This window comes from Pipistrellus hanaki, assembly GCF_964339955.1.
Source record: "Pipistrellus hanaki genome assembly, chromosome: 2".
Classification (NCBI taxonomy): Eukaryota; Metazoa; Chordata; class Mammalia; order Chiroptera; family Vespertilionidae; genus Pipistrellus; species Pipistrellus hanaki.
This window is the reverse complement of record NC_140504.1, coordinates 178,108,896-178,128,654: the sequence shown is the minus strand read 5'-3', so window position 1 is coordinate 178,128,654 and position 19,759 is coordinate 178,108,896. Positions and strand designations below refer to the sequence as shown.

General features: G+C 52.7%; 1 protein-coding gene across 2 annotated transcripts in view; it reads right to left on the bottom strand.

Annotated features, from left to right (window-relative positions):
- STK40 (serine/threonine kinase 40) overlaps positions 1-19,759 on the bottom strand; it is a 38,055-nt gene that overhangs the window by 7,070 nt on the left and 11,226 nt on the right. For both annotated transcript variants that reach the window (XM_084871952.1, XM_084871951.1), the window contains exons 2-7: positions 10,564-10,683; positions 8,830-8,915; positions 8,324-8,467; positions 6,042-6,269; positions 5,164-5,216; positions 1,435-1,550 (exon numbers count right to left, since the gene is read on the bottom strand). In XM_084871952.1, the coding sequence (XP_084728078.1) occupies positions 1,435-1,550; positions 5,164-5,216; positions 6,042-6,269; positions 8,324-8,467; positions 8,830-8,915; positions 10,564-10,675 (739 nt within the window). In that variant the 5' untranslated portion in view covers positions 10,676-10,683. The remainder of the gene's footprint in view (positions 1-1,434; positions 1,551-5,163; positions 5,217-6,041; positions 6,270-8,323; positions 8,468-8,829; positions 8,916-10,563; positions 10,684-19,759) is intronic.

Below are 19,759 nucleotides of genomic sequence, written 5' to 3'. Positions count from 1 at the left end.
GTGAGGAGACTGAGGCTCAGGGAGGGGGTGAAGGCCAAGTCACACAGCTGATTAGTTAGCAATGCCAGTGTCAGAGCCCGGGCCCTGGTCTCCCAGCCTGGGTCTCTTTCTGGGGCAATGGTGTCTCTGTTTCATCCTACAAGATGGGGATACGTCTGGAAGGACCAGAGAGAGAAGCCACAGGCAGCAGCCAGTGGCTGCACGTGGAGGCCACCTTAGCCTGGCATTGCTAAGGACAGTCCTGACTAAGAGCCCTGTCACCCTCAGGCCTACACACACCACAGAGCTGGTTCTCCCTCCTGGCTCCTTTCATCTAGAGATGCTTTGGGGATTCTCATGGAGGGTGCCCAGCTGGACTGGGGGTTGCCCAGAGAGTCCTCCAGCAGAGGCCAAAGGGATTCCAAACCTCCCATCCCCCCATTCCCCAATCTGGGGAATGGTACCACTACCCTCTACGGACGGGTAGCCCTGGCATTCCAGCACAAGCCTGGGCTGGGGAGGCCTCCGAGAGGACTACAGATGCTATGGTCAATTACAGCAGCCAGCTTCCCAGGAAGGCAAGCACGACTCTGTGACTGCGAGGAGGGTACACCTGTGTGTGCTGGTGGGTACACACCCCGGGGACAATCCTGGGCCTTCTTCACATGGGAGAGACTCCGCTGACATAAGCCCTTGATCCCCTACGGGATCAGGAGAGACCCAATTTGGTAAAGAATGAGTGGGAAAAGGAAAGAAAACCTGGTGAAACAGGAGCCTGGGCGTGGGCAGGAGGCAGCCCTGGGGTCCAGCCTTCGGGTTTACAATTAGCTATGACTTTGGACAGAGGCTGAATCTCTCTGAGCCTTGGTTTTCTCATCTGTAAAAAGGAATACCAGCAGGATGAGTGAATGCATGACGGAACCAAGGGAGTTAAATCTGTAATGCAAATCTCATCCTGGCACCCTCATCAAGACCTGTTCAATGGCGTCCTTTTGCACTTGAAATAAAGGATGGCGTTTGTTTCTCAATGAGGCCTCCATCAGCCCTTTCCCGGTCTGGCCCCCGCCCACCTCTCTGGCCTTGAGCCAGGCTCACTTTCTGAGCAACAGCCACAGGGGCCCTCAGTGGTTCTCCTGCAATGTGCTGTGCTGCCTCCACCCAGTCACACTCCCCAGGATTCCCACTTATCCTTCCCATCTCAGTTCAAACGTCACTTCCTTGGGGAAGTCCAAGTGCCTTATTTACATGAACAGAAATCCTCCCTGCCAAGCACTGATCTCAGAGATTGACGAAATGTGCACTGGTGTGGCACTGCTGTCTTCGTCCTCCATGAGGCCCCGAGGACAGTACTGGCCGAAGCCATCAGGAAGCCCACAGGCAGGGTCTGCGGAAGGAGCGAACTGCTGGGTGCCTGGCTGTGTGCTGGCCGGCCCACTGCCTGCGCACCGCACCTACCGCTGAGCACGTCGGGACTGATGTAGGCGGGGCTGCCCCTCTGGTCCTTCAGCAGGTCCCCCTCGCTCACGAGGTGCTTTCCGAGGCAGAAGTTGGTGATGGTTATCCGATGCGTCCTGGGAGTGGGAGGCAGAGAGTGAACACACCTTGGTTCCCATGGCACCACTGCTGCCCGCACCTCCTGTCCAGGGAGCAGAGGACTCATGCCACATCCGCTCTGCTCCCCGGCCCTCGCTGCCTTCCCGGGGCTGTGTGGAGAGTGCTTGTGGGGCTCACTCTGGCCATTCACTCTGGTTGCCACCTGCTGAGCCGTCCAGGCAGGGATCTGAGTCATTCTGACCTGGTGAGTGTTTAAGGGGGGGGGCTCCCCTGAACCTGCTGCCCTAGCTGAGTCTCAAGGGGGACAGCTTGGGGTTTGGGACAATTTGCAGGGAGTCCCCAAACAACCTCACATCACACCTAGATTGGGAGTGACCGGGATAGTTCAATTCCCGCATTTCCACATGAGGAAAAGCCAGCAGGGCTGCGAAGCCCACCCTTAGGTGCTACTTTGGTCTCCTTTTGCTGAGCCCTCTGGTCACCCCCATGTCATTATCAATCCGCATCATGGCCTCAGTGCCTGGTGATTACTGTTTTCATTCACACGCCGAGGAGGGATTTCAAAGACAATGAAACTAAGGCACAGAGAAGTGCAGGGACTTGTCCAGGGTCACACAGCTAGTGTGGAGAGAACAGGATCCAAACCTGGGTCTGTCTGACTCTAGAGCCTGCCCTGTAGACTAACATACCCAGGTGCCCACTGTGTCCTGGTCAACCCCAGTCCCTAACTTTCTCATTCCCCGCCTTGCCCTTCAGATTCTCCCCTGACCTAGAAAGCCATGGATCCGCCCATTGGAGTTGTGACTGAGAGCAGCTCTGGCTCTGATCCTTTCTCGGAGCTTCACAGTGTGAGCAATTGGCCCAGAGAGGACACCTCACATCACATGGGGCGGGGGTTTCGGGGGGCAGTCCCCTTCCAAAAGGCCGGGAAAGGCTTCTTTGCCCCTGCGGGGACGGCCAGTGAGGAAGGGTCTACTGCCTGGCTCCGATGCCAGCCGCCGGCAGGGAAGCACACGAGGGGCTGTGGGCCGCCTCTCCAGGATGGAGGGGAGTCGGCTCAGTGCAGGTCGTATGGGACTGAGGGCGGAATTCCCCAGAAGCTGCGTCCAAAAGTCTCCCGAGCCTTTCAGCTCTCTGGGGAATTCTGCTGGCACAGGGCTTGGTGCAAAACAAAGGCCAGTCTGTGCTCTGCATTCCGAATGGAAATGTCGACTCTCCTCTCCACACAGGCCCGCCCGTCAAATGCCACAGAAGTCGGACTGGTGGCCCTAGGGCAGCTGGAGCCCGAGAGAGCAGGCAAAGGGTCCAGGCAGGGATCACAGCACATCAAGCCGTGGACCGCTCCCCTCTGAACCACCATGTCACTGTCCTGAACTTGGGACTGCTCAACCTCTCAAGTGCACGGTCCCCAGAGCAGAGGCACTGGGTTCCTCTCCGCTCAGAGATGGCTCGGCAGCTGCAGCGCCTCCTGCGGCGCTCTCCGAGGCTTGGGACCCTGGGGGAGGACAGTGCGGCGGGCAGTTTGGTGGGCTTGGGAGTCAGATCCTGGGTCCATTCCTGGCTTTGCCACTTCCTGGTTGTGTGGTCCTGGGCATGTTATTTAGCCTCTTGCTAAATCTCAATTTCCTCATCTGTGAAACAGGGAGGATATTAGCACCTAACTCCCAGGATGTGTTAGTGTTTAACAAGATAAGAACTTAATCCCAGGGAAAGCACTGGCCCAGGGCCTGGCGAACAGGCACTGATTACTAACTGCGAGCTCAGATGAGCATGTCATCCCCCGACAGTGGGCAGAAGCTGCCAGAGGAGAACGCTGGGAAAGGCACCGTGTCTGAGGGGGCAGGAGAGAGGTGCCACTTTGTGTCCACAGGCCCTGAGCCCACGTGCCTCGGCCAGCCCTCTATTAGTATGCGTGGGGCGGGGTGGGAGGGCCGGAGGAAAACGCGCCAGGGACTGCAGGGCGGGCAGCAGGGTCCACTTGGCTCGCACTGCTCTGCCCGCCGAGGACCCTGGAGCCTCTCCCACAGGAAACCACATGGTCAGCGCCAAGACCTCCTGAAACTTGGCGGCGCTCCCTGCCGGGCCACCACCTCCCAAGTTGGCTGGGTGGTGCACAGATCCCTGGGAGCCCAGACCCCCCAGGCTCGTCAGTCCTGGCAGAGGGGCGAGGGAAGTGAGGGATGAAGGGAGCTCTGTGTCAGCAGGATCCCTCTGAGTGAGTCACTCTTCAGCTATGGCCCTTTGGGCTACCACAGTGTTATTCTCTTTTTCTAGGAACTTGGTGTGCAACTTGACTACCCAAAAAGAAAGGAGGAAGAGGAACCTACAGCAAACCTCACATAACCCCAAGAGGGGATTTCAGATTTCAGCCCGTGCCTTTCATCCACAGAAGGGCGGACTTGCCACTGTGCTGCCTGGCAGACACTCCTCCCGTTTCCTCCCCCGGGAGCACCCTCTGCCGTGAGGGCCCGGCAAGGCCTCCAGCTTGTGGGCCTGCCTCTCCAGCTGGAGTTAGGGCCTGGCCTGAGGGGCATGGAGGGGTGGAAGCACCTCCAGGTTGACTTTGAAAGGATGAAAGCAAGGTCTGGAGAGGAGAGGGGCGGGCCCTGGACTCTCAGTGTGGGTCTCTCTGCACCTCACCACTCTGCCCTCTTCCAGAACAGCTGGGAGTCAGGGAGAGGGGCCAGAACCTCTGTCTGCCCAGCACAGAAGGGATTGTCAGATTAAAGGACTGCAGCCAAGACGAAGGGTCTGAATGAGGTAGTGGTGCTCTGCAATCGGAGGAAACACACACACACACAGGCATTACTCAAGGGAGGTGTGACCTTCGGATTACCTTCCCTGACTAAAGGGGCCTAGAGAACGAAGAGGAGGAAGCAAATCCATCGCGGAGACTAAGAGGCTTGAGGCGCCGGGGTGGTCACGGTGCAGGAGCCCTGACAGCGTTCCTGCCACCCTCGGGTGAACCACCAGACCCCTTCCAAGACCAAGGCACTCTCTCCGGCTGCCGGGAGTGTTGGTTTCTGACTACTCGTGGCTGTGTCCTCTCTGGGAAGTGCCCTTACCAAAGGAGACTTATGCCCACCCCGGGCATGGGCCACATTCAGTGTCTGTGGGTGCAGGCCCCTGTGCCCCTTGCCTCGATCTGGGATCTCTGAAGGGCCACCTGGCTCTCAAGCTTTCCAGGATGAGACCATGTCAGGACCGCACCAGAGTTCAGCGTCTCCTCTGCCTGATCCCGCCCCTCCTCCCTGAGAGCTCTCCCCAGTAAAACTGCACACACATCTGAGTCTGCTTCCTGGGACCTAGACCTATTTTGTTCATCTATAATTCCTTCACCCATGTGTCCTTTTTTTTACAGTTACTTACTGAGCACCCACCAGAAATGGCCAGTGAATGGACCAGGGAGGGTCTCTGCACTCCTTCCCAGAGCTCTGTCTGTGGCCTTGAAGCCTCCTTCCTCATATTCTATGCAGCAAGAAAATCTAAGCGGGCATCGCACCCCCACCACTGGGATTCCTGGGAGAAGTGGGCACGGGAGTCCTGAGGGCATGGGACAGCTGGTGGCTGCAGCACGTAGCCTGCTCCAACCCCTCGGTTACCTCCTGAAGGAAGAAAAGCAGGGCTCACCTTTTATTGAGCACCATGTTCCCGAGCTTCAGGTCTCTGTGCACGATGTTTTTCTGGAAGACAACAAAATGGTTTGCACCAAAAAGGTGAGTGAGGGCTGGGGGCAGGCCCAGCCTGTAAGGTGTTTGGGAAGGTAGGATAAAACTCTGTGACATGCCTTTTAAGGCTCTGCCTTGATTTGTAAGCCAAGGCAGACCAGGACCATTGTAAGACCTCATCAGCCATGTGTATGGATGGGGTAATAGGTGAGCCCAGGCAATCGTTGCCCCATCCAGGCGGCTTCCCAGCTTTCTCTCCTCAGGGCAGCAGCCAGTGGGAAAACCCAGTCCTCTCTCCACCTCCATCAAACATCTTATTGAAAAGCAACAACAAAAAACTAAGCCTCTGCCTGGAGCCGGAGTCAGAGATGAACTCTCCTGACTCTGGAGACCAAGTTGCAGGCTTGGCTCACAGAAGATGTGAGCCTGCAAGAGGCTCTCCTAACCTGGGCATTGGGGTACCTGACACCCCCAATCTTAGGAAAAGCTCAGAGGTAGGCTGTGGCCCCAGTGGATAGCTCACAGTCATCACCAAAGATGGGAGGCTCATGTTTAGTTCCTCACCCGAGAGGGATCCCTGCTCTGTGCCCAGTACAGCACCCTGCCCCCCAAACTCCCGGATGGTGGGCTGAGGCCTGCAGCACTGTGCCTCCCCAGGCATACTTGTCATCTGGCCACTTTCCTTCTGCACACTTCCAGCTGTTCCAGCTGCACAGCACACTGGGTGAGGGCGGGACAGAGCTGCTGCCGTCAGCAGCAGCAGGAAGGGTGGCGTTCTGTGGCTTGCGGGCCCAGGACGCTCTCGGCCAGAGGAGGGGCTGCAGAGGGGCGCAGCCTCACCTGGTGCAGGGCTTCCACCACGCGCACCACGTCGTAGAAGATGACCACGGTCTCCCGCTCGCTGAGCCTCTTCTCCTTGATGACATAGTGCTGCAGGTTGATCAGGTCGGCGGTCTTGTCGCTGAAGTCGTGCGCACAGAGGCAGTCCAGAACGAGGCAGATGCGCTTCTTCGTCTTCTTAACCATTCGGCTGGATTCTGCGTCCTCAACGATTTCACAGGTTCGGTCCTGAGAGGCAAGGGGCTGATGGAGCTTTGGGACTCTCCTCTGGAGCCCAACACACAGAGCAATGAGGGAGCCTGGGAGAAGCCTGCATGTGTGCAGGCGATGAAGGCCTGAGACCTGGGCAGCATGGACTATGGGGCAATGCCTGGCTTCCCATGTACCAGGGCGAGGCTGAGCAGGGATGAGGTTATAGTAGCTCAGGTACAAGCTTCATGCTTTGACTCTAATACTAAGGGCTTGGATCAGGGCTGAGCATTTAAAGCCAAACCGTCCTCTGAGTCCAGAGTCCAGGCTGTAAACCAGGACCCTGGACACCTTCCCCTCCGTGGCACTCCAGGGCTCCCAGCAACAGCCACAGCACACTTCCTCCAACGTCCAAGTGGTGGCTGTCAAGTGTTTTGTGTGTTCCAGACAACTGATTCACATGGGCAGCCACGGAACACTGGGTAAGAGTATGGCTGTGGACCTGGGGCAGCCTCTGGCTCCTCACCTGCAAATGGGAGCCGGTAGCCCCTGCCTCACAGGTCCCTGGAAGTAAGACAACCAGACTGAGTGCTAGACCCCCCTCTCCCCTCTCCCCGCCAGGGCTCAGTAGGTGGGCCCTCCTACCAACACTGTACAACTTGCGATTGCAAGTTCTGGACCCACTCCCTTGCTGAAAAGGCATTTCAAGAAAGAAAAAAACAGGCACAACACGGGACCTTTATCCTATCGGCTTGAGGAGGCCCTCGGTGTCATCCAGCCCCTGAGAGCTCCTGGGACTGAACATCCACACCTCTTGTTCTCCCTTCCCCAGAGACCCATCAGGGTCTGGCACAGAGACAATTCTAGAAACACTAATCACCCAGGTTCTCTTGTCTACAATGATAGGAGCCAAGGCCAAGCTTTGGAAGCTGGCAGAAATGAAGTACTAAGAAATCACAATCTCCCTCAGTTCTACTTCATGCTTAAGGGAAACACTAGTTTTCAGAGTTGCCTAATGATACTGAGTTGCCTGTACTTGTGCACCTCAGAATGAAGACCTTAGTGGGGTGTATGTGTGCGGCTGAGAGGCATTCTAATTTATTTTATTTCGGGAAATCAAGCCGACAACGAGGTTTTACTGCCTGAAATAACAGCCACGATGAGTGCAAACGGCGCAGCTCAGTGCTTTGCACACTCACTCATCTTCCCACCACCAAACAAGGTGGGCATCACTGTCCTTATGCCCAGGTCAAAGATGAGGAATCTGAGACTAGGGGACCTGAGTGACTTGCCCGAGGTCACACAACCTGACCCCAGGACTGCTGGCTCCAAAACTTGTGTGCACCACCCCCTGCCACCACGCTGCCTCTCCTGTACCAGGTCCATCGGAGCAAGAAGGGGCCCTGGCCAGTGCGTCTGGCTAAGGGCACGGCAGAGGCCCTGCTGAGTCCTGAGTAGGCGGCCTCCTGGGCATCTGAGCTGCTTTTCCACTTCTGAAGACACAATTTCAGTTCCACCCGAGGGCTCTTTTCAGGGTACACATTGCTAATTAGCACCTTTCCTGAGGGACCTGGGACATCGGATCATGGGCTCAGGGACGCTTGTTGAACAAACTGGAATGCCTGGGCGGACAGGACTGCTGGCACCAGAACAACTGAGGTGGCTCAAAGGGCCCGTTCTTCCTCACAGCCCTCCCTTCTACCCTGGCTGGGCCAAATCCTGACAAAACAGTAGAAAGAGCCTGTATCTTTAAATGACTTCCTGCTTTCTTCTTTTCTCAGAAAATCAGCTTTTCAAAGAAAGGCTGTAAGATGTGAACTGTGTGCCTTCCTGCTAGGGTGTGATCATCACAGCAGGACTGTGGGGCTGACCCAGTCTGACCTCTAGCCTAGTGGTCACCAACAGGCGGTGGTGGCCCGTGAGGTCCGAAATGTTGGTGACTGCTGCTTTAGCCTGCCCAGCCCAGAAAGTCATGATGCACCCAGCATACAGGGGTCACAAGGATGAGCTGCTCCAAGGACAGGTGTGGCCCTAGCAAGGACCCGCCCAGGGTGGGGGGTGTCAGGGAAAAGAGGGGACAGGCAGCCACTCACCTGGAAGAGCCCGTGGTGGTGAACCACGCCATCCTGTGTGTGGAGGAGGGAGAGCAGAGAGTACTCGGTGTGTAACAGCATCTTGCCTTGCCTCTCCTCTTGGCTTTCTATTCCTTGGTCCCCCCTCTCCTCAAGGGTAAGGATCTTTAGGAAGGCACACACACAGAAAAAAGGAAAACAACCCAAAAAACCTTACTTTACAGAGCAGAGTGACCAGATCAGGGAAAGCAGGTCACATTCTCCCATGCAATACTTGCACATACCCGCCCCACCCCCCCCTACGAAGTGCAACAGTTTTTCTTAATGTGATGGCAACGTAATTTATGCACAGATAAAGCTCGTTAAATCAAGAGCTGTTCAGAGAGAGGCTGTGAACCTGATTGCTTCTCAGGAAGAAATGGTGCCACTCTTGCTCACAAGTGGTGCAGGTGCGCAGGGAGAGGAAAGGGAGCGGGGCGGCAGGATGGCCCGGGTCCCCGGTACCCTGCCCCCGGTGCCTCACTTACCTTCAGCTGATAGAAGTCATCTGTGCCATCTTTCCTCGCCAGACACTGCACTATGCTTGGCACCGGTGAGTTGCCCAGACGGGGACCTGTGGCATAGACAGCAGCTGGCTTACTGCTCAAAAGCCTATCTATAGTGGCACCATCACCACATGGTCTCTGGCTAGTCAGTGGGCCCCACTGAACTCACCCACAACAGCTCTCCTGGGGGAGAGTTTTCATGGTCTTCCCTCCAAAAATGGAGGGTATGTGTGCATGTGCCTGAGGTACACTGGGCTTTCATAGTCCCATTCTAAAAAAGAGGGGTTTTCAGCCGTGGGTGCAGGCTGGACTCTCTGAGGAGCATGTTGTCAAGAAGAGCTCCTGGCTGCAACGTGCCCCTTGGAATCAGCAACTCCAGGATGAGAATCCAGGAAACCACAGCTCTGACAGGTTCCCACGGTAGCCTGATATAGCCACCTGGCCCCAGTCCAAGGACTGGCTTTTGGGAACTTGGGATTTCTGGAGAAGTGTACCGCTTGTCCTGTGACAGCACCCTGCCTGAGCCTTCTGCTACAGCAGATGATATCACCATGTCACTGCTCTGCTAACAACTCACAACAGTGCTCCACAGCTCGTACTATGCAATCTTTTGTCCAAACTCCTTTTTGGACATCCAAGGTCTTGCATGATTTGGTTCCTGCTCATCTTTCTAACTGGTTGTATTTCTCCACTCCACTCTAGCTACACTGGCTTCTTAATTCCTAAGACAGTAAGCCCTTTTCTGCCTCTGGGCTTTTGCATTTGCTGTTCCTTCTGTTGAGAATGCTCTACCCCTGCTTTTCACATGGTTGGCTCCTTCTTCTCCTCAGGTATCAGCTCAGTGTCATCTCCTCACACAGAACTTTCCTGGTCTATACTATCTCCCGCCCTTCTTGCTCTCACATCACCGTGTTTACTTCCCTAAAGGCGCCTGCCAGGCCTCCCAGTGATGACCTTGTGTTGTTTACTGTTTCTTTTTGCAACTAGAGTGCTAAGTTCTGTGAGGGCAGGGACTGGTCTGTCTCATTCACTGCTGCACCCCTGCAAACTGCACAGGCCTCGCCCAGAGGGAGCACCACTGACTCACTGAATGCCTGCAGCTGGAACTCTCCTAGATCCTAAGTCCAGATGCTGTTCCCCCAGCAAAACTCCCACCCAGCCTCTGGGTGCTGGGGAGTCAGGGTCCCCAGAGCCCACCCCACCTGCAATCCTGAGCATGAACAACCGGGACTTGCTGGACCTCTAACATCACACAGAAGGCCCAGCTGCTCCTCTGGACCACTGGGAATACCCAATTCTACAGGATTTCTGTGCCAACTTTACAATAAGTTTTAGGGACTATATTGAACACTTTGTGAAATTAATCGCGCTCTCCAAGAGTGGTCCACAAAGTGCCTCATGGCCCTTGGGATTCGATGCAGCTGTGTGTCTCCTGTGGGTGACATCGTAGGGGAACATATAGGCTAGCTCTCAGCTAAGACTGATCCAAGGTTGGTGCCTCTACAACAAAGGTGACAATTCTTGGTACAGGGTGACCTAAAGCTCTGGATCTTCCACTGGCATAAACAGACTCTAGTTAGGGCGGTGAGGCTGGGCCAGACCCAGGGTTGGTAAGGATCCCACACTGTGGTGGGTGTGTCACTTGGGTCAGACTGTGCCTGCCAGTGTGCCCTGCTCCTGCCCCAGCACCCGCCCACCCAGAGGGGAGACGCTTACCTAGGATGAATGGTCCAGCTCTCTTCGCGTTATTTCCAGAAATCCCACTTCCTAGAGCCTTCGCCCTGGCCGACGTTTCCCCAGCCCCTCTGTCGGATGCTCTCCGCTTCATCCTCAGCTCTAGACAAGACAGAAAGAGCCCCTCTCACTGAGCAAGCCAGCGCGTTTGCTTATGCTAACCCAGCCTCCAAGTCTCTGACTCGGGGATGCGTCACACAGCTGCTGCTGCTGCTGCTGCTGTCGCTGCCACCTCCTCCCCCTCCCAGAGGAGAACTGAAGGTTCCCGGTGACAAAGAGCCAGGGCTCCTTTACTTGGGATTAATTAGGGGCTTGAGGGAGTGTACTGGTTACAGAGGTGGGCTGCCAGCTTGCCTGAAAGAGGCTGCTAAAATGCAGAGAACACCGGCTTTGTGCAGATGCAAATTGGGTTCCCCAAGAGATCACCACAGAGAGGGAGCTGGCTGGGAATTTACTATTCCCAAAGTAAGGCCTTCCCCCAATTTCCTATAGCCAGTGGCTTGACATGCTGATTCCTGGGTCCCACTCCACCCCCAATGTTATGACCTCTGTGGTGTGGTTGGGTGTGGGCCCCAGGAAATGGTGAACATGAGGCCCAGGGGTTCTTATGCCCAGAAAGTTACTACTGTTATTACTGTTACTACTGTTAGTATACAGGTTACTACTGAGAATCTCCTCTCTCCAACTCCCCTTGACCCTTAAGTCCTCTCAGATGGAAGAACATCCCAAAGTTGTCAATGGGGGGAAAGGGGGAATTTCAGAAAGCAAAGGAGAGGGAGAGAGAAATAAAATCAATTATGAGAGAGAACCTCATTGATTGATTGGCTGCCTCCTGTACGCCCCACTGGGAATTGATCCCACAACCTGGTCATGTGCCCTGACTGGGAATCAAACCGTGACCTCCTGGTTCATAGGTTGATGCTCACTGAGCCTCACGGGGCGGGCTAGAATGGATTTAAAAAAAGGAGTCACTCCTTCTAGCTCTCTATAGTTTACACCTTGGGAAGGCAGCTGGGGCTTCCAAAGGGTGGGGCGAGGAAACAGATGCACACAAATAAGTTCCACAGAGCGGGTGAGGGCCACAGGGATGCCCAGGGAGGCCGGCTGCCCAATCCGAGGAGAGGCTCTGGCCCAGGATAGCTGAGGGGGCTCAGGGGAAACTTCTCTGAGGAGGTGGTACTGGAATGGGCCAGGCAGAGGAACCTGGGTGAGCAAACGTACGAAGGTAAGAAATGGCACATAAGCAGCCAACTCCAGGCAGTTTGTGTCACTGGAGTGCACAGTGTGCAGCAGGGAGTGGGGAGAGGTGACCAGAGGGACCAGGACCACATTTTGGGGACCTGATGGCCATGTCAGGAGTAATTGGCATTTCCTGCAGAACACTAGAAAGTACAGATACACAAAAATAAGAAAGTAAGATACCGGTGACCTCACCACCCAGATGAAATCGCTGTTAACAGTCAAGCAGACTTTCCTGGGCGTGTTTGTAAGGTGTGTGCTTACAGTGTTCATTACAAAAGTTTGGACCATTCTGCCGTACTATTTGTAAGCTTCATTTCTCCTACTAAAAATACATTACAAGGGTGAATTTTATGGTATGTAAACTCACTAAAGCTGTAAACAAACTACAATAAAACACCATATTAACATCCCTGCATGACAATATTCTTCTGTAGCATCATTGGAAATAGCTGTACAGTCTCCATGGTAAGAATATATCATGATTTATTGGACCACACCCCTATTCATGGACATCCACTCTTTCCATTTTAAAAAAAATATATTCTTTATTGATTTTTTACAGAGAGGAAGGGAGAGAGATAGAGAGCTAGAAACGTCGATGAGAGAGAAACATTGACCAGCTGCCTCTTGCACACCCCCTACCGGGGATGTGCCCGCAACCAATGTACATGCCCTTGACCGGAATCAAACCTGGGACCTTTCAGTCCGCAGACCGACGCTCTACCACTGAGCCAAACCGGCTTCGGCTACTCTTTCCATTTTTAAATATTTTTGTTAATAGCCATACACCTACATCTTGGCATACCGGTACTTGTCTCTCCCCCTCAAGATAAACTCTAAGAAGTAGAAATGCAGGGTCAAAAGGGGAGCATGTTTTAAGGGTGTTTCACATACACTGCCAGGCTGCTCTCAGGGAGGCTGGGCCAATTTATATCCCATCAGCGGTGTGGGTGAGGAAGGCCCAGGAACTGCCCAGGACTATGTCCTTATTTTTAAAAATATTTTATTGATTTTCCACAGAGAGGAAGAGAGAGGGATAGAGAGTTAGAAACACTGATGAGAGAGAATCATCGATCAGCTGCTCCCTGCACACCCCCTACGGGGGGATGTGCCCGCAACCAAGGTACATGCCCTTGACCGGAATCGAACCTGGGAACCTTCAGTCTGCAGGCCAACGCTCTACCCACTGAGACAAACCGGTTTTGGCTGTGCTTATTTTAAAGACTGCCAATTTGATGGGCAATAAAAAGTATATAATTGTTTAAATTAATAATTCCTTAGTTATTCATGAGGTTGAACTTATTTCACATGCTTACTGGTTGTATGTATTTTTTTTTTTAAATGAATTTCCAGTTCATATTTTTCTACTTTTTTTTATTGCTGTGTATTAATTACACTGGTTTTTAGAAACTATTCATTAAGACTATAACTGGGAACAACAGGGGAGAGGTCAATGGGGGGGGGGGAAGGAGACATATGTAATAAATACTTTAAACAATAAAGAATTTTAAAAAAGAATATAACTGGCAAAGGATGTCGTTTTTCTTAATCTTTTAACTTTTTAAAATGAAAAAAAGGTTAAATATTTATGTGATTAAACAGTTCTCTTTTCCTTTAGCTTGTTTTTGCTGTTATTCCTAGAAGACTGTCTCTACTGTGAGAACAGGTGAGGATCCTCTAGTCAGGTTACTTTAACTCTTTATATGTGGTCCTTCTGGTCCTTCTAAACCCCAGGAGACTGACTGCAACAGTGAACTGGAAGTAGGAGAGATGGCCTAATGTACTTCTAGCCCCTCTCAGGTTGGCTTCCCGTCAAGCCCGTTTGTTTCAGAGCTGTGTCACTGAGGAGCAGTCCCAGGGTTTCATTCTGAGAAGCTGGAACCATGTAACTCAGTAGGCCCTGACAGTCCACAGATGGAGAAGCCTTGACTTCTGCCAAAGCTCATGCTGGGGAAACAGATTCAAAATCATTCACACAAAAGCAGGGAAAAATAAAACAGCTTCTAGACTTCATAGGTGGGCACATGTGTCTAGAACAGTGATCCTGTTCTTTGCCTGGCTAACTTCTATGCATCTTTCTCAATTTAAGTGTCATTTCCTCAGAGAAGCCTTCCTGGTCAGCCCCACCACTAGTGGGTCCCAGTTAGTCTCACTTGGCACCCTGCAGCACTTTCCGAATATATACATATTTTATATATTTATTTATGTGTTTATATGCTTAATGTCTTACTCCCACCACTAGGCAAAAAATTCCATAAGAAAAAAACACACCTTTAGACCCCAAGTGCCTGGCCCCGCAGATACTCCACGACGGCTGGATGCCCTCCCTCCAGGAGAGGGTGGTTCTCACAGGTCAGCAGCCCTGAGCTGGAGCTGCCCCTGTCCTGGTAGATAAGCTGGTTTCATGCCATTGTGGCCTTGTCCCCTTTCTAACAGAGCACTAAGCCTCCCCTTTCCCTGGTTCCCTGGAGAGCACCTCAGAGCCCTCATCATATCTGTACAGACGCTGCTGAGGCGCCTACGCACAGGCATGGTCTAGACTAGACAACAGTTTGCTGCGAGCAGCTGCAGCACAGACAATGAGTGGGCTCAGCCTGACCCCACCCACCCCACTCAAGATTCAACTCAAGCAAATGGCATGGGAACTGCTCCAAAATGTAGGCAGACAGAAGGTTGGGAGCAGACGGGCAGAGAGAGGAAAAAGATGCTGCTGGCAGGGGAGGGGTAGCAAGGCTGCTTCCCTTCCTGAGCATCCCTTCTTGCCACGCAGAGCTGGCGGATGCAAAGGAAGCAGCGTGAGGAGGGGCGCCTGGGAAAGTGGAAGCTGCTGCAGGCTCACTAGAGGTGAGCAAAGACTGAGGACAGACCCTCGTGTCCCCCCGCAACTGATGCACAGGGAGGATGTGCCCCACTTTCAAATCCTCCTGATGCGTCCCCCTTCAGAGGCATACCTGCAAATGGTACCAATGCTGCCTGGGGGTATTCTGGCTTCACAGCAAGATCTGCAATGTGGAAGCTCTGGCTACTCTGGTCTCAGAAGGACTTGGGGCCAGGCTCCTCAGGTGAGGTGAAGAGCCCTGGCCCAGCCTGGCTAAGGGGTATCTGTTTGCTGGTGCTTCCTGGGTGCACTGCTCAGTTCCCCAGGAACTTAGCAATCTTGGCTTGGAAGTCTCTGGAGCTTTAAATCTGTCAACTATTTTTGTGGTATCCTCCCACTTCATGGCTGGTTCCTTTAGAACCTGGACTCAACAGGAAGCTCACGGAGGCAGCCATGGGGCTGAGGGGTGGAGGCTGGGAAGGAGGCCCTGAAAGAGAACCCAGTGTTGCAGCCCTGCCCCCTGCAGGCTGTGCTCCTCAACCTGGACAGTGGGAGCTCAGGGTGGGGGGTAGGGGGGCGGGCTGGGGGGATTGTTTGCTTGGCTCAGCCTAGGGAGCAAATTGTGAGCCTTAGAATAAGGGCCAACTCTGTGACAGCCATCATGGCATGCCCAGAAGAGGGGAGGCCTGCCGTACCCTGTCAGTTTGGGGTTAAGGTCATGTCACCCCATGCTCCCATGTGCAGAAAGTTCTGCACTCAACCTCATCCTAGGCTTCTTGCTCTGGCTTCCTGGAGAGATGTGTGACCTTGCAAACCAAACGGTAAAGGCGGAGTGCTCAGGCAGTCCCTGTGACCTCGGCCCAGGGCGGCACTTGCTGTGTGTGCATGTGCGACAACAGCAGCTGGTATCCACAGTTTGTCAGCAGCCTCTTTTTGTGCTCCTGCTAGGAGCCAAAGGACTGTGCCTACACTGCAGGATCAGGCTGAGCCAAAGTAATCAATGTTCAAGCCATTCCTATCAGCAGCCCCTATCCCTACTCCCGTGTTTCCTGGGTCAGTCAAAATAAAACAAACAAATAAACAAAAAGCTCCTGAGCTGTCCAGGCTTCTGTCCTTTGGACTGTACCTGGGGCAGGGCCTGCTGAAGCAGGGTCCATACTTCTGTCCAGCCCACTTGGCATGTGGAAATGCACACAGAACCCCCACCCATCCCTAGCCTCAATCCTACTTGCCATGGGTAAAGGGGCTGCGTGTCTAAACCCTCTAGAGGAGGCCAGAAAGAGTGTCTGCTCACAGGACACCAGGGCAGCAGAACAAAGTGGTTAGAGCAACATGTGCTGGTCTTTTACTTCTCAAACAAAGAGAAACTCGTATAGCACATGGGGGTGAAAGGACTGGGGGCTCCAGCGGTCCTGTGGGTGGCCCCGTCCTATGCCTCAGGCTGAAGGGATCACCATCTTGACCTACATAAGCCAACTGGATGGGAACCTCTGAGTCAGAGCAAGGGTTGGATGAGCCAAAACCTGGGTTCAAAGCCTAGCTCCATTACTTAGTAGTGATGAGATCTTGGACAAATTATTTGTTCTGTATCTGCAAAATGGTGTGCAATATCTACCTTCCAAGGTTGGTCTAAGGATGGAGAGAGATAGTTCACACAACTGGCTCAGCAGAGTACCTACTGGCACATTGTAAGCATTTGACGAAATGTGCTGTTTGCTTAAAACACAGTAGCTTTGAATTTCTCCTGCCCAAAGAGGAGATAGTTAAGTACTGAGTTAGGAAGGTGGGGAGCAGATGGAAGGTAACCAGATTAAAGGCTGAAAAGACCTTAAACCTGCTGTCTGCTGGCCTGAGACTACAGGCTGGGGGTCTGATGGCCAGCTGGAGTGACATGCTAACTCAGCGTGGGGGAGAGAGGCCTGGGCATGAACTGCGCTGCGGAAGACTAGAGCGCTTTGGGCAGGGCCAGTGCATTCTGTAGCAGAGGCAGAATACAGTTGCCTTGTGGGCCAAGGGGAGTGCCTACTCTTTTAGGCAGAGGCATACCTCATTGCATCGTCTTGTTTTGTTCATTGGTCTATGGGGAAGCAAAGGCTGGAGCACCAGCTAGCAATTACCAACTTGGGCACAGTAAGAGACCCCAGGAGGATGAGGCCATCTCAAATGGGTCCTTCATTATGATCCGGTGATGGAATTAAGACCTAGTGCCTCTAGTCCAAGATCTCCTGGAGCAGGACTGGGGGGGTGGGACAGAGCACATATACTGGGCCACAAAACTTATACTACCTAAGGACATAACTTTTGTCATTTTCTGCACTTGTCAAAATGACTGAATGGTACAATGAAAAGGTCTGTGAAAGTCACTGTGTGTAAATAAATTAATAAAAAAGCAAGCTGCAACCCTAACCAAATGATCAAAGTTAATACCATCAATAGCATAAACCACATCTGATCATGAGTTAAACCCAAATTGAAGAACATTGAACAACAGGCCTATATGCTTCAAAAACATCAATGTTGGGAAGGTTTTTAAAAGGCGGAAGAACTATTTGAGATTAAAGGAGACTAAAGACATATAACAAGTCAATGTGATGGGTCATCCTGGGGTGGGACTGGGGCGGAGGGAATTATAAATAATATGGTTCAGTAGCCCAAGTTTGTGGGTTTGATCCCAGATCAGGACACATATAAGAATCAACCAATGAATGCATAAATAAGTAGAACAACAAATTGACATTTCTCTTTCTCTCTCAAATTTTTAAAAATGAAAAAAAAAAAAGAATATGACAGGGCAACTGGAGAAATCTGAATGTGAACTGTGTATTAGATAACAGTATGTGTCAATGTTAAATTTCCTGAATTTGAAAATTGTACTGTGGAATAACACAGGAGATTGTCTTTGTTTTTTAGGCAACAGATGCTAGTGTATGGGGGTGAAGGGTCATGATGTAATTTACTTTCATTTCAAGTGCCTGGAGACAGAGGAGAAAGTGCAACCTGCTGAAAAAGCTCCCAGCTCTGGAGGAATAAATATGCTGTCCAGATTCACAGGTTCAAAGGGACTTCTGGTGGGTACACAGCCCACAGTGGCAGAACTTGGAATCTCATACTTGTTGGGCATAGCCAGCCCGGCATGAACAGAAGTTCTGTCTTGACTGTTCCCCTTCCTTCCCCACCCCAAACACTGTGCTAAAGGAACAGGGGTGGGGGTGGGGGTGGGAGATGCCTTTGGCAATCTCCAGGTCTGCCACCTGGTGGCGTCTTTCAGCAGCTCATCTTCAAAGGGTTTCTCTTGGCACCAGGATGGGGCCCTGCTCTCCAGGATGCTGATCAGGAAAGATGCAGGAATGACTCCATTAGAAGGCCCCACCTCAGCTGCCTATGTAATCGGGGTTGGACAAACAGATTCCAGCAGGCTGCACTTGGTCCCCTGCTTGGGGATCTGGGGCTGCAGTATCTGACTGCCTCTGCTGTGAGGGTCTTCCAATACTCCCATGGTCTCCAGGAAGAAACAAATTCCTCAATGAGCCTGGTTAGACCTAGGCTACCTCTCCAGCGTCACTGCCCTTATATGCCTCATACACAAGCTGCACCAAAGGACACAATTCCTTGAGTGTACAATGAACAGGCTTGCCTGCCCTATTCTTTCTGTCTGGTTTGTCTTTCTCCCTTAGTCCTCACTTGTCACCTTTTGCACCAAGTCCTCAATTCCTCCAGTTCCCAGTCCCCTCCTGCTGTGCTGTACCATCGGCTTACCTTCCTGATTGCCCCTACCCCAGGTGTGTGCAACCCTTTGGGAGCAACCCCAATTTATCTCTGCTTCTCTGCACCTCGCCCAGTGCCTGGAAAACTGCTGGGTGAGAAAACAAAGGGTGCAGAACTGTTTGTATACCCAGAAGGCACTAAAGCCCAAATGGGGAGGGGACAGAGCTTGAGATCACCCAACTAGAAGCCAGGGGTTGGAGTGGAACCCATAAGAAAGCATGGATGGTCTACCAGCTCATGGCAGGAGACAGAATCCAGGATCAGAGAGATGGGGGTTGAGGGGTCGACATAGTGGTAGGCAACTGGGCTGTAGTGGTGCTGGGAAGAGTCTGTCCAGGAAAAGTCTCATGTCAGAAATGTCTGGGTGCCTGAGGCAAGGCTTTCTAGGCTGGCCGATGGCCAGAGGCTGTGCTTAGACAGTGCTTGCGGCTGGAGAGCAGCCTCCACTGAGGAATAAAGCCCATTCACAGCATGCCTGCAGTTGGGCCCACCTCCTCACAGGCAGAAGGACAGACCAGCCCCCTTTTTGCTGAATTCAGCTAAAAGATCTGCTTTCCCACAGTAAGAAGTGGAACGGGAGAGTGACAGCCTGGCCTGCCCCTTCCACCAGTGACAGTCCTCCTGGCCACTCCAGGTTTGCAGTGTGAAGGCTCTTCTGCTGGTCAGAAAAATTCCTGCCACTCTTACTCCCCCCAGAAAAGAGAACTTCGGCCCAGCTCTGTGTTTAGCTGACTGTACCTGCGATGAATGATGAGACTTGAGGTGAGCAGGGTGAAACCTGAATACACGATCTGACTGAGATGATCTGTGGATCCATGCTTTATAGACCAGACGAGAGGGAAGAGTTCCCTCAAAAACTTCCTACGCCCCTTTCTGGATGGTGAATTTTGGGCTCAACCTACTGGGAAGCCCAACCTGACATGAACTAACTTTGTACAAGGCTTTGAAAGCTTACCAAGCACTTTCAGATACACCACTGTAACTGACTGGCCCCCGCCCCAGAATATATGTTCGAGAAAAAGAAAATGAAGCTCAGGAATGCTGGGATAGTCTCCTGGCTAGCTGTTGAAAGAGTTTACCTATGTGAACACAGGTTTTCCAATTCTGAATCCCACATATTTCTACGTGACCACACTGCTTCCTGAGCTGCTTTCTCCACCTGATGTCTGCTGTGGTTCTAGCATGCCAACCAGAGAGGACAGCACCCTCTGGACTTCCTTATAAGCTATTATTCTCCTGGAATCAGGGAGCTGTCAAGCCAGAAAGCTGCAAATGAGCAGGGAGAGGGGGGTCATGCTTGTCCCTGGAGGAGGTGCATTTCAGGGCGCCCCTAGAGAAAAGGGCTGGGTCCAA